The 14529-nt window shown below is 39.7% G+C and overlaps 1 protein-coding gene across 1 annotated transcript; it reads right to left on the reverse strand.

Moving 5' to 3' along the window:
- Positions 1–1888: 1888 nt before the first annotated feature.
- Positions 1889–13684, reverse strand: LOC143041562 (glandular kallikrein-3, submandibular-like). Its single transcript, XM_076213573.1, has 4 exons — positions 13533–13684; positions 6533–6720; positions 4557–4670; positions 1889–3704 (listed from the first exon to the last, which is right to left on the reverse strand). Exons 1-4 carry the CDS (start codon positions 13682–13684, stop codon positions 3268–3270), a joined length of 891 nt encoding a protein of 296 aa, XP_076069688.1. The 3' UTR covers positions 1889–3267.
- Between the last annotated feature and the right edge of the window lie 845 nt (positions 13685–14529).

Genomic DNA, 14529 nt, shown 5'->3' on the forward strand with positions numbered 1-14529 from the left:
AAGGAACTTCAAAGTAAAGAGATTGTAATTGATGGTAAGAGTCTTGAAGAAGTTGAAGAGTATAATTATTTAGGGCAGATGGTGAAAGTGACGAAAGATCATGATAATGAAATACAATGCATTACAATTGGTTAGAAAGTGTTTGGTATAATAAAATCCTGAGAGGCTCTCTACTTTTATGTTTGAAACGAAGTTTAAAATCATTGCATTCTACGAGCAATAATCTACGGGTGTGAGACTTGGAAACTAACGAAGGCAATGGAAACAAAACTAAGGACAGCACAGAGGAGAATGGAGAGATCAATGATGGGAATAACGCTGAGAGATCGAAAGAGAGCAAGTTGGGTGAGAGAGCAAACTAGAGTGAAAGATATTGTGGAGGTGGTAAAATAGAGGAAGTGGAATTGGGCAGGTAAGTTGGTGCGAACGACTGATGAGCGATGGAGCAAGTGTGTTACTGAGTGGATGCTGCAAGATGGGAAGCGTGGAAAAGGGAGACCAGACAGGTGGAGAGACGAGATCGAGAAGTTTGCAGGAATGACGTGGCAGAGGATGGCGCGGTCGTGTAAATCATGGAATGCTATGAAGGAGGCCTTTGTTCAGCAGTGGACTCAGGATGGCTGATTTGATTGATTGATGATCTTTATTTATTTATTTTTTCAATATCTCTGTTTCTAATCTGAAAAAAGATAAGACCATTGCATATATATATATATATGTATATATATATATATACAGTATATATATATATATATATATATATATATATATATATATATATATATATATATATAATCAAGTTTTCTGAAGGATGAGAGTATAAATTTTAATTAAATTGTTTAATATTGTTTCGATGTTAGTGTCTGCGTGTTACGTGTGCAAATGAAACGAATGTAAACATGTCTGAAGGATGCAATTTCCTCATTCTAACATAAATTAGTAGTTAGATATCTAAAACAAACCAACGTTTACCCAATTCGCGCTGGTACATTCAGTCGCTATTCATTAGTTGTGTTGTGAAGTGCGTGTGTTTTACATCTATTTACTTATTTTCCATTATAGTGTATATTTCAGTTTGTTTTGTGATATATGTGTGATTACCTATGCGACCTGAAAATTCTTTTGTGATAGTGGTGTTGCCTAAGGTAAATATATATACATATATATATGACAACTAACACCACAGTCAGACGAAAGAAAGAGTTGAGTAAGCGAAACTATATATTTCGATTGCAATCTGCAGTTAGCAATCGAAATATATAGTTTCCCTTACTCAACTCTCTCTTTCGTCCGACTGTGGTGTTAGTTGTGATTTACAAATGTTACTACATTTTTCACCAGATATATATATATATATTAAAGCTAATGAAAATAATACCAACTACAAGAGGATTAAATATAAACAATTGAAATTTTAATTCAGTTAAATTTCCGTTCAGTGAAATATACATTCAGTCAAATGTCCGCTGGATCAAATGTACATCGCCCAGTTGCCCGTCGATCAAATTAGTCGTCGACCATCCGTCCAGCCACTCACACATACATACATACATACATTCATGCGTACATCCATCCCTAGGGACGAACCACAGAAGGGCCTCGAAACTAAGGTATGAATTTCTAACGACGAGTCCGATGTTTACATTATATCCAACAATTGTTCCTGGATTCTAGCTCTTCACGAATACACGCACGCACGCACGCACACATTAAGCTGGAACCGTACATGCATCTGAGTCTAGGTATGTTAGAAAATTAGAATAGGAGACGGGACCCAACGAGTGTTGTTCCTTTCCCGTATACTACAATTAGGTAAAAAAAGAAAGAAAAAAAAACACTAAAGAGTAAAGGCTCTTTCTTCTTTGCACCGGGTGTTACCTAGACAGCCATTGCTTCCACATCGATACTCAATCGTTACCTCTCCCATCTCAGACCCTCAGTAAAATCGTCTGTCGGGACAAATGCATAAGTCGTTATTTAGGTACATTTCGCTCGTTGAGATTATCACGCAACGATTGTTAATGACTTAATGATGATTGCCAAACGGTTGTCTAGAGCGATAATTCTTTGTTTTTAAATGGGGTTGTTTTGCTTCGAGCTGCAAAGTACGAGGAGGAGGAGGATTTTAACTCAGTGGTTCCCAAACTTTTTTTGGCCGCGACTCAAATCCAGATCTGGTGAAAATGTGGCGACCCAAGCATCAAAAAGCAATTTCGAAAGTCTTCTTTTATTGAAAACACAAGTGTAGGGAAGCTTTTGATTTAATTTTTTTTCTTCTAACAAGGTCTCGCGACCCATTCTTGAACGCTTCGCGACCCATAATTTGGGAATCGCTGTTTTAACTGAACCTACAACCAACGTGTTTACCCAGATATGATGCGCGTCACCCCGCCATAGGCTGAGTGAGTGAAACGTACTTTTAAACAGTGAAAGAATGAAACTAAATAGGATTAAGTCTTTCTCAAGGGCCTGGAGGAGATCACCTTGTAGCAGCCAGAATAAATCTACCAGTTTATGGGAGCGATTAGGTCGAGAACAATTTCCCCTCTTTTGGGTCTGATCGTGATTTCGACGAACGAAGCAACTGGTGAATATGGTACGACCCGAGACATAGAGGAAGGGAGCTTAATTAAGGGGTTATCACACTGGGCTATTTTCGTCACACGTCCTACCTCCAACCTCCATTTGAATAACTAGAATATGACTTCGTTTGCAGAAATCTAGACTTTTCTAAGAACATTTCAAAAGTACGTCTCACATTCGTGTAAGTTTCTCTTAGTTCATCATTCAACTTTGCCGTATCTAATGGGAAGATGATTTGATATTTGGAATTTTGAGAAATAGACTATTGTAACCGAAGTCGTGTTTAATCAAACGAACTCTCAACTGTCGGCGCTGGTGAAGCCCGTGGAAGCCCAGTGTGATATCTCCGTTAGTCCCGTGAATGTCAGACGATTCAGACCCACTCTTGAGGCGTCCGGGGTTAGACTATCAAATACATTTTTCATCTGCATATCTTAAAGAATTGTTGATGGGTAAAAATACACAAAATATAACGCTCGCAGAGGATCCCGGAGGATAAAACAAAACGAAGAGGTTACCAAAATCAAGGATCAAGTGCAGAGATCGGTTTTGGAAACTCGGGAAACGGAATTTATGGCCAGGGATCGTAATAAACTCCTTCATCGATACAAAGATTGGACTTTAAAAAGAAAAGTACGCCATACCAAACTATGTACCCCCCCCAACCCCCATTTACATCACAGGTCAAGTGCCGACTGCAGAGATGGTGCCTAGCCTGGCATTTGTTGCAATATGATTAATGAAGGAGTTACGCTTCACATTCGATGCCGTAAAGACAGAAGACCCGGACACCTGGTCCTTCTTCCTCCCGTGCATGGTCTGAAGTATCCACGGTATGTAGTGGTGAACACTGGTGTAGAGCCCCTGGGTGTTGTTCGACCCACAGGCCAAAGGTCCCACGCTGGTGATCCCGACGGCGAAGGTGACCGTACCGAAGACGTTGGTGAGGGTGAGAGGACCCCCGGAGTCGCCCTTGCAGGTGTCGCGGTGTCCGGAACCTCCCGCGCATACGATCATGGTGGGCTCGGCGTACTTCACCAGGAGGTTGGAACAATAGGGGAGTTTCTGGATCGGGAGGTTCACTTCCTGGAGTGTGTCGGGGAGGTCAAACGTCAGCGGATCTGGAAGAAGGACTTAATTATTGTTAACATAAGAACACAAGAACATAAGAATGAAGGAGACTGCAAGAGACCATAAGGCCTACACTCGGCAGCTCCATATCCATCACCATCTGTCATCCCCATCCATAAAGTTGTCTAACCGTTTCTTAAAACAATTGATAGTTTCAGCGCTCACTACATGGTTACTAAGTTTATTCCATTCGTTGACCACCCTATTAGTAAACCAATTCTTGTCTATTTCCTTCTTAAATATAAATTTGTCCAGTTTAAATCCATTACTGCGAATCCTGACCTGTTGTTTTAATATGATGACCTTGCTTGCATCACCCTTGTTGGTTTCACTGGAGGTCAAACGTCAACGGATCTGGAAGAAGGACTTGATTATTGTTAACAAGGGTGATGCAAGCAAGGTCATCATATTCAGACAACCTGGGCAGGACTCGCAGTAATGGATTTATGTTTAAATCCATTACTGCGAGTCCTGCCCTGTTGTTTTAATATGATGGCCTTGCTTGCATCACCCTTGTTGGTTTCACTGGAAGGAAATAAGCAAGAACTGATTTACCAACTGATGTGGTTTCACTGGAAGGAAATAGGCTAAACCTGACTTACCAACAGAGCGGTAAACGAATGGAATAGTTTATAACTATATAGTGAACGCTGAAATAATTGGTTATTCTAAGAGAAGACTAACTAACTTTATGGAGAGGGATGACAGGTGGTAAGGGACATGGAACTGCCTAGTGTAGACCTTATGGTCTCTTGCAGTTTCCTCCATTCTTATGGTTTATGTGTATATATTATATACATAATGTTTGGATTCTTAAGATTTTTTTCACGGTCGATACCTACCTCGTGACGTCGATCCCCAGCCAGCTGCCACCGCCACCTTGCCTTCGAACTCTTCGACGGAGAACCCCATGTCTTGTTCGGGGTTGAGGGGCAGACACGCGGGCATCACAGATACTAGTGTGGACCAAAGATACACATTTAACAACAATTCACCTATTGTGTGGCTTTTCGGGACGATAAGAGGAATTGTGTTGCTGTGTTATTCAATGAAATATATATTCAAGAAAACATGTTCTTAAGTTCTCCAATATATATATGTATATATATATATATATATATATATATATATATATATATATATATGTATATATATATATATGTATATATATATATATATGCATGTGTGACTGCTTATGACAAAGCCAGGACGATAACATTACGCCACGTCTGACCGTACAATGTGACTGAAAACACGACTTGCTACTTTCACCGATGCCACTTGCGTGGCGCAATATGAATTCTGTTTCAATGAGTCTTTATTCAGGCGAGCCATCCAATAAGTTTTGTGTCATTATTACACATGGATCAATAAGCTCCGCCAATGGGACTTGAACCCTTGCATGAGCGACTGTTTATTCCATAGCAAGGACGATACCATCAATCCACGTTTGACCATACAAGCGGAGTAGACCTAAAACAAAACCTGGTAGTTCCCACCGATGGCACTTTCGCCGGAGGTCGAAGTGACGGCAGTTCGAATCCTGCCGCCAGCGAGTTGGACCAAGGGCATGGTTCCTTAAACCCCACGCTACAAAGTCCTCTGTAAGGGGCACCGTCCTAGCCTCCTGATAGGGGGAGTTGGCGACATTAAACCAACGAATTATCAATCACGGGAAAGTGGATGGAGACTAGACATCCGGAGGGCAGAGAAACCTATGTGGATGAAGGAGAAAAATGAGAGAATGTGAAGAGATAGGCGAGAGATGACGTGCGGATTGCCTTACGAAAGGATGTGGAGAACAGCAGAGATACAAAGAAACGCAGCAACGTTGGACGACGATAAGAACGGAAACATCCTGTACGAACCAAGAAACCTTACAGACGGATGGTCGGAATGTACGCAACCCGAAGTGATTTCTCCTCGTCTTCTCTATTTTCGCATGAGGGAACGAGGAGGAAGGGTTGACATGTAAATGAAGCTGTAGATGTGCTTGGTCTTACTGCATTCCTCCTGTCCCGAGTAGGCACCCTTCATGCACAAGAAGCTGATCAAAAGGATACAAGTGAGTGACGGATAGGAGTAGAATGGGTCTGTGTGATTCACCTTGGTCTTTGGATCACGTGTTGGACTCGTGATCGACAGCTATTTCCCTCCCGGAAGAGAGCTCAGAGCTCGTATGACCGATCTATGGGTAATGCTATGACCTTACACGCACACACACGTACCCAACTCCCCGCCCACGAGAGTTGGAGTAACGACTCGAAGCGCAGAGATACTGAAATAACTTCAGCCCTGGCCAAGATTCGAACCAGGTACCGCCGACATCGCCGTACTGACAGTCTAAGGAAGAAGCCTTTTTGGTATATAGACAGAACGTACTGATGCAATAAAACATATGCTGGATTTGCCGAGTCTATGCTAAGCACGCGGTTTTGTAAGACAAATCTGCTGGGTAATGTGATTTATATATATACATCTGTACTGTATATAACATTTCTATAAATTCAAAACAAGGTATGATGATTATAGAATAGAATATTAGGGCCCTACCTGTGTAGCTCCTTTTCTATATACTATAATTAGGTAAATACATACACACCTGCTCATGATTATATCTGAAAGACGTAAGCGATAAATAAAAAATAAAAAAAATCAGTAAGGGAAGAGGCAGGTGTTTATAAGGGTCATGATTACCTATTTATTTGTGCGAAGCTGTGCCGGTTGATTATATATAAAAAAAATGTTAATTTGGACTTATTCTGTGAGGGAAGAGACAGGTGTTTCAATAGATCTTGTGCTATGATTAACGACTCACTTGTGTGTAGCTGTGCTGGTTGGGCCAGTTTAATGAGAGCGATGTCGTTGCAATATCGACAGGGGTTCCTATAGGCTTCGTGAGAGATGACCGACTCCGCATCTAAATCTTGCGGCTGTGGCGCGCACCGTAAACTATTGCAGTCCGGATTCGAGGACAAAGTGTGTTCTCCCAATCGCACGAACTGTCTGCAATGGTTACCAAGGATAAGATGGTCTGTAGATCTGTGGTTATATTAGCCAGGGACTGATATCAATCGGGAGGGATCTCTGTGAGGCCAAAGAGAATGTATGGAAGGCTTCACCTTGATTAAACGTAAGACAAATCTGTTCGGTTAGAGTTCAGCTAAAACGAAGGCTGACAAGCGGCACTGACAAAGTGGTTGGTGCCCACAGACACGATCATGAAATCGTGGCACGAAAATGAACTAGACATAAACACCGGCAAGCAGGTTTGGCAGTCGCACAAATAAAGGTGGCGACACACTAGGGTTACATGCTACTTGATTTTGATATTTCGTTTGAGTAGAAACGACTTCGGTTGCAATATTCTAGGCTTACGTAAGAACACCAGAACAATGTGTCTAACATTCGTATAGTATAACTTCGTATAACCTCTCTTATTTCGTCATCCAGTTTCTCACTATATGATGCAGGAGGACTTTGACATTTGGAAATTTGAAAAAACAAAAGGTCGTTATCGAAGTCGTTGCTACTCAAACGAAGTAACAAAAGCAAGTAGCATGCTAGTGAGAAATGCTTGGTGTGCTGCCACCTGAATCGCTTGCTGATTGTATAACAGTCTCAAAATCTGTTTTTTAATGGCTAAATCATATAATGTACAAAGGCACAGGCAGATGATGAATGTTTTGACGTCCACAGGGATTGCATTCAACTGAATAAAATCGCCTGACGGCATTACGAACAAACATGAGAGTCAAATATAGACGCTAAAGAGTAAAATTTAAACGGTGGAATAGTTCCCAATAAGAAAACGGTAGATTCTCTCTCTCTCTCTCTCTCTCTCTCTCTCTCTCTCTCTCTCTCACACACACACACACACACACACACACACACACACACACACACACATACACACAATATATATATATATATGGATGATGGAGAACATATATACAGGGGAAGGCTCGGAACCCTATACACTCTAACGTTTCGTTCGCGTAGAACTTCTTCAGAGAGTGTATGTAGAAATGCAATTGGAGTTTATGTACTAAATCTAATTATCTTTTCGGACACTTGGGAAAGGTCGTTTTTCTGGCGTGTTTTAGAATTAAAATACTAGTTTCTTTAGCTAAATTGATAAACCCTCCTCGATGATTCGATGAATTATTAGTAGAAATATATGCTGATTCAACAATTCTTCTAGTGAATTTATCAAAGCCTTTATGTAGCACTTCAGCTTCTCTCCATTTTGGTAAATGATCGAATTTTTCCGCATGAACTACTAAAGAATTAGATGTCCTATGTGCTTTTATGTCGTTTTTATGTTCATAAATTCTTTTTTCTAATCCTCTTGACGATTCGCCATAATAAGCCATTGAGCAACTATTGCACGGGATTTTGTATACGACGCTGTTTTCGGAATTGGTTCTCTTTTCAGAAGTCTTTATTAAATCACCTATCCTCTTGTTAGTTATTTTAGCTATGTTTATACCCGATTTTGTTAAATATTTGTCTATTATTGGTGACGTTTCTGAGCCAGGTACTGATATAAAATTTGTATTATTTTTATTTTTATCATTTCTCTCTTAGCTAAAATAACTAACAAGAGGATAGGTGATTTAATAAAGACTTCTGAAAAGAGAACCAATTCCGAAAACAGCGTCGTATACAAAATCCCGTGCAATAGTTGCTCAATGGCTTATTATGGCGAATCGTCAAGAGGATTAGAAAAAAGAATTTATGAACATAAAAACGACATAAAAGCACATAGGACATCTAATTCTTTAGTAGTTCATGCGGAAAAATTCGATCATTTACCAAAATGGAGAGAAGCTGAAGTGCTACATAAAGGCTTTGATAAATTCACTAGAAGAATTGTTGAATCAGCATATATTTCTACTAATAATTCATCGAATCATCGAGGAGGGTTTATCAATTTAGCTAAAGAAACTAGTATTTTAATTCTAAAACACGCCAGAAAAACGACCTTTCCCAAGTGTCCGAAAAGATAATTAGATTTAGTACATAAACTCCAATTGCATTTCTACATACACTCTCTGAAGAAGTTCTACGCGAACGAAACGTTAGAGTGTATAGGGTTCCGAGCCTTCCCCTGTATATATGTTCTCCATCATCCAAATAATTTGTCTAAAAAACTTATCAATATATGTGTATATATATTCATATATATATATATATATATATATATAATATATATACATACATATATATATGTATGTATATATACATATATATATATATATATATATATATATACATATGGAAATAAACTCTTCTGCTGGGATTCGAACCCTCGCCAGAAGAGTTTATTTCCAAATGTCAAAATGACACAAACATATTACATATATATATATATATATATATATATATATACATATATATATATATATATATATACTATATGATAAATAATGGTCGAATTTTTAAGTAACCTTAGGGGGGTTGTTCTAGCCCATAATACATGTGCCTTGATACAAAAAGATGATTTGAGAAAGTCATTTATCAAACTGTTGAGATCTTGTGAAAATATGCCGGTCGTCAATCACCCGTTTTAATTATTTAGTATTACGTTATGGACATTACAAATTATGGGGTTGGACAGTTCCATATTTGGATAACATTTGAAGAAGTGGAAGTTATATGATACTATTACATCCTTGCAAAGAGTATTGCATAACGAAGAAAACTGAAATTTTTGGTCTGTTTGTGAAGTGTTCAGCGATTGAAAAAATGTGGTAATTTTCAAATTAATTTCCTGTCATGTAATTTGATTTTAACTTGAGGAATTCCCGTCCATATCTACAAAGCTACAAAACTTCAAAAACAAAACCTGCAAACAATTGCGAGATTCAAATCACATTTAAATGATCTCTAATGTGGTAACGTGAAAGATTTCCATCTTTAAAAGAAATAGCATTTTTTTTTCTATCACATCTGAGCACTCGTTACAATACACTCCAGCAAGATGCTGATGGAACGGTGAAAATAACTTTACCCAGGGCCCTATGCTAATTTCAATCAATCAATCAATCAACCATCCTTAGTCCACTGCTGAACAAAGGCCTCTTTCATACCAGTCCATGACTCGCACGACTGCGCCAACCTCTACCACGTCACTCCTGCAAACTTCTCTATCTCGTCTCTCCACCTGTCTGGTCTCCCTCTTACACGTTTCCCATCTTGCGGCGTCCATTCAGTAACACACTTGCTCCATCGCTTGTTATTCGTTCGCTCTTACTTACCTACCCAATTCCACTTCCTCTCTTTTACCGCTTCCACAATATCTTTCACTCCAGTATGCTCTCTCAATCAACTTGCTCTATTTCTGTCTTTCAGCGTTATTCCCACCAACGATTTCTCCATTCTCCTCTATACACAGCTGATTTGCTAAAGAGGCACTGCAGGTTATCTATACTTCAGGACGAATCGTTCGACATGGAAAGTTTTGTGTATCTAGGATGAGGCGTTCACTGATTATGTAAAAAAGTCGCAGACCGGAGATGATTACAGTTCTATTGTTTAGTGTACAAAAGGATGAGGGAGCCGAGGATTCACTGACCTAAACACTGTATCCTCCCAGCAACACTAAAAGTACAAAAGCTTCCTCTCCCTTTGGTTGCGTTGAGCAACATAACGGTGCATTATGTATTGTTTTATAGTACCCGTTGCTACGTTTCTGATTTACCCAATGGCCTGAAAATTGGGGTCACGTTGCAATATCATCTATCTGAACTACTACCCTCTCCTGACTATAAACTTCACTCGATGATCAGTTTTGAGATTTATGAAATTTTTTTACTATTTTTTCTTTATCTGTCTGTTGCTTTCTTTTCTTTTCTAAGTCTTTTCTAGTCTCTCAACCTCCCGTTACTGCTGCGCTTACACTCTCATAGCGTCCAGTCGGAAGGTTTTATGATATAGCTCAATCTCTTGTCCTGTGATTCACCTTGGTCTTGGATCACGTGATCGACAGTTGTTACCTTCCCGGATGAGAGCTTGGAGCTCATATAAGGCCCGATCTATGGGTAATAGGACCTTACGCACTTACACACACACACACACACACACACACACACACACACACACATACACACACGCACAAAACTCGTGGCGTAGTTAGTAGAGTTCCCGGCTGCCACTACGGAGGTCCGGGTTCGAATCCCGCCCAGGAGTAGAATTATTTCAGTATCACTGCGCTGCGAGTTGTTACTCCAACTCTCGTGGGCGGGGAGTTGGGTGTGTGTGTGCGTGTAAAGTCACAGCATTACCTATAGATCGATCATATACGAGCTCTGAGCTCTTTTCCGGGCGGGAAATAGGTGTCGATCACGAGTCTAACACGTGATCCAATACCATGGTGAATCACACACACACACACACACACACACACGAAACTCCTTGCTCACGAGAATTGGAGTGCCGGCTCGCAGTGTAACGAAGTTGTCATCAATTCAACTTTGGGTGGAAATCGAACTCTGACCGCTGGATTTGCGGTTGCGGACGGTACCATTACGCCGTCGAGTATTTCTGCTCCGCTGTCGCCTACATTGTATTAGGTTTCATTTTACCTGGGACTGGATTGGGAGGGATGTAGGTCGGCCGGGGCTCCCGCAGGTAGAAAAGCAACCCGATTAGTTATTTGAACAGGGTGGGCGAATCCCCATTCTACCTGACTCAACAGAACATCGAGGGAGGGAAGGAGGGAAGGGGGAGGATGAGGGGGGGATGTGGCAGGTGAACTAATATCTATCTGCCATTCCCCCTCTCCTCCCCACCAACACCCATACACCTTACATCTAAGAACTTCTTTGCCGAAGTAATAGTTGTAGTACATAATTATGCTTGGGTGTACACAAACACACACTCGTACACGTACACACTCACGCGCACAAGAGGACAAGGTCAGCTACAGAAGAGACCTGAAAAAGAACAGCTTCCCACACAGAGTGAAAGATATCTGGAACAAATTGGACGAAGAAATGGTGTGAGGAAACACAATACAAGTATTTAAGAACAAACTTGATCTTGCGAGATACAAAAACGGGGGACCACGAGCATGAGGCCAGGTATAATCAATTGGAGAGTAGGAGACGGGACCCGAGGAGCGTTGTCCCTTTCCTGTATATTACAATTATGTAAATACACACGCGCACAGGCTAAACATATATATACACGCACACACACAAAATCCACAAATAAAACAGGCAAAATACACGCAAACCAAGATTTCCTGTGAAGACTACTCAACAAAGAAGTTTTTATCACTAAACTCAACCTAGAATAATCTAATTATGTTGATAATATAGACTTAATGGGAGAGAATGCAAGGGAATCTTGTCTTTCGTATGCACCTAAGAGAGGAGAATTAAAGGTTAAAAACGAGGCAAGTCAAAATCTTGTATGAATAAGGAACTTGGTTGTTGAACTTATGTTGTATCACTATTAAGGACGGTCAAAAGAAAATGATACAAGGAATCAAGCCTCCATTTATTTGAGGAAGGAGGGGTTGGTGAATGGGGGTGGAGTGGATGGGAGTGGATTTATGCCTTTGACTTTGGCTAGCTCCCTTGTAAGGGGAAAGAAGCCGTAGGTACACACACACACACACACACACACACACACACACACACACACACACACACACACATATATATATATATATATATATATATATATATATATATATATATATATATATATATGACGTAAGCGGAGTAGGAAACAGGAGTCTTAGTCTTGAGTTTATTCCTGACTAGTTTCGCATGTATGATTTTTCAAAGGAAAGCATACCTGCAAAACTAGCCAGGAATAAACTCAGACTAAGACTCCTGTGTTTCCTACTCCACTGACGTCAACCTGTCAGAATGTCTCAGCATATATATGTACATATATATACATATATATATATATTTGTATATATATATATGTATGTATATATATATATATATATAAACCCGACCGTCGCGAGCTTCGATCGCAGGTCCACTGGAGCGTGAATCCCACCATATGAACACCTACTCTCTGCCACCAAGGTGACGTGTTTTATGATTTTCGTTCTTGCAGTAAACATAAACAGGCGAATTTTATGAAGATGAGAATGGCCGATGTGTGGTCCCTCAGTTACATGAATCCGTCTGTCCTTACCCAGACCAAAACACATAACGTCACGTCACCGAAGCGTTTCATGGGAAAGTGAATGTGTTTAGAATATGGTTCTTCGAAGGACATGCAGCTCAGTTGTATGTACAGAGAGCGCCAGTGGCTTGACAGGGAACGTAAGGTAACAAGAAATATCTGTTGTTGATAAGACCTTTTTGGTTTATTTATCGCCTTCTACACTTTACACACACACACACACAATATATATATATATATATATATATATATATATATATATATATATATATATATATATATATATATATATATATATATATATATATATATATATATATATATATTAGGGTGGAGGTCGGGTCGCATCCCCGCCTGACCAAGTATGTCGATAACTAAAGCGACAGAGCCCGTATCGGATTCTGAGAGTCGAACATTCGACTACTAACACACTAGATCCCCATGGTATCCACTGAACTGCCGCGCGTTCCTTTTAAGGATGTGACTACAAATTATACAATTTTAGTAATATTCTCGCTTCTACCCATAGCTCATGATCATTATACATTATAAAATTATCATAGATTTATGATCATTATATTATAACTGATGAGATAAGTTTATTTTTTCATCCCTTCGCGTACGCTGAATACTTATTTTCACGCCAAATATTATTTGCATACGAACGCTTCAATGTAAACCTCAGTTGATAATCTAAATTTCCATAAATAATCACAGCTGCTCTCGACGAATTCATCATATCCACACTTGTCTTTCTCTCATTTTCTTGATTCATCATTGCCCGGCCTGGGCTGCTGAGTTTAGCAGAAGACATAATATTCACCTAATTCCCTGCATAATTTTCACCTACAGTACGACCGACTGAAACTACGTTCAGGCCCTCATTTGAATAAAACTGTCTTGCATTTGTCACATAGAGAGACAATGTACGTCGTGTTGTGCTATTGGGGTTAATTTACATAACCTCAATAACGGACACTGGTCCCGTGTAACGTGTATGGATGAAGAGAGAAGTCAATGGAAACTGCACAAGTGTTTTTGTTCCGTGAGTTTGCATTTCATTTGGTCGATCGGGAGCAACTTTATTAGCTCGTGCTACACTCTATATGTACACCCTGGATTTGTTTGTCTTTACTGTTTGTAGTGACAAGATTTTTTGTTGGTATCTATATCTCATTTATTCTTGGCCAGACTTTATGCGGAAGCAAACAACTTAGCGTTTCTTTGTTTTTGTTTCAAAGTTTGTCAATCTTTTTCTGTCAGCAACCTCTATGCAGTTCCATGTTTAATGCTTCGCCTTTCTTTCTGTTCCAGTTCAGATAATGCCGCTGTTCCTATTATATCTTCCATTTATTTCCATATTGGCTTTACCTTAACCGCAATCTTAAACCTATTGATTGTTCTGCTCTATATTCTGTTAATTCAGTATGCTGTTTTGCCCTTGACCCTAGCGGTATCGAAGCCCTGAGATTTCTCGACTTTTTTCTTCATCACCCGTCTCCGATATGGCAAGGAGTTTGAAACGCACAATTTTTTCATGATGCAAAGAAATAAATGTTATCTTAGTACAGTATATCTAACAATCCACACTTTAATATTTTTATTCATTATGTGCAAGGAGAGAGAATAATTTTAGATATATTTGTTTATTGAGAAGGG

The sequence above is a fragment of the Oratosquilla oratoria genome, chromosome 31 (genome assembly GCF_046742065.1).
Source record: "Oratosquilla oratoria isolate Oo_2021 chromosome 31, ASM4674206v1, whole genome shotgun sequence".
NCBI lineage: Eukaryota > Metazoa > Arthropoda > Malacostraca > Stomatopoda > Squillidae > Oratosquilla > Oratosquilla oratoria.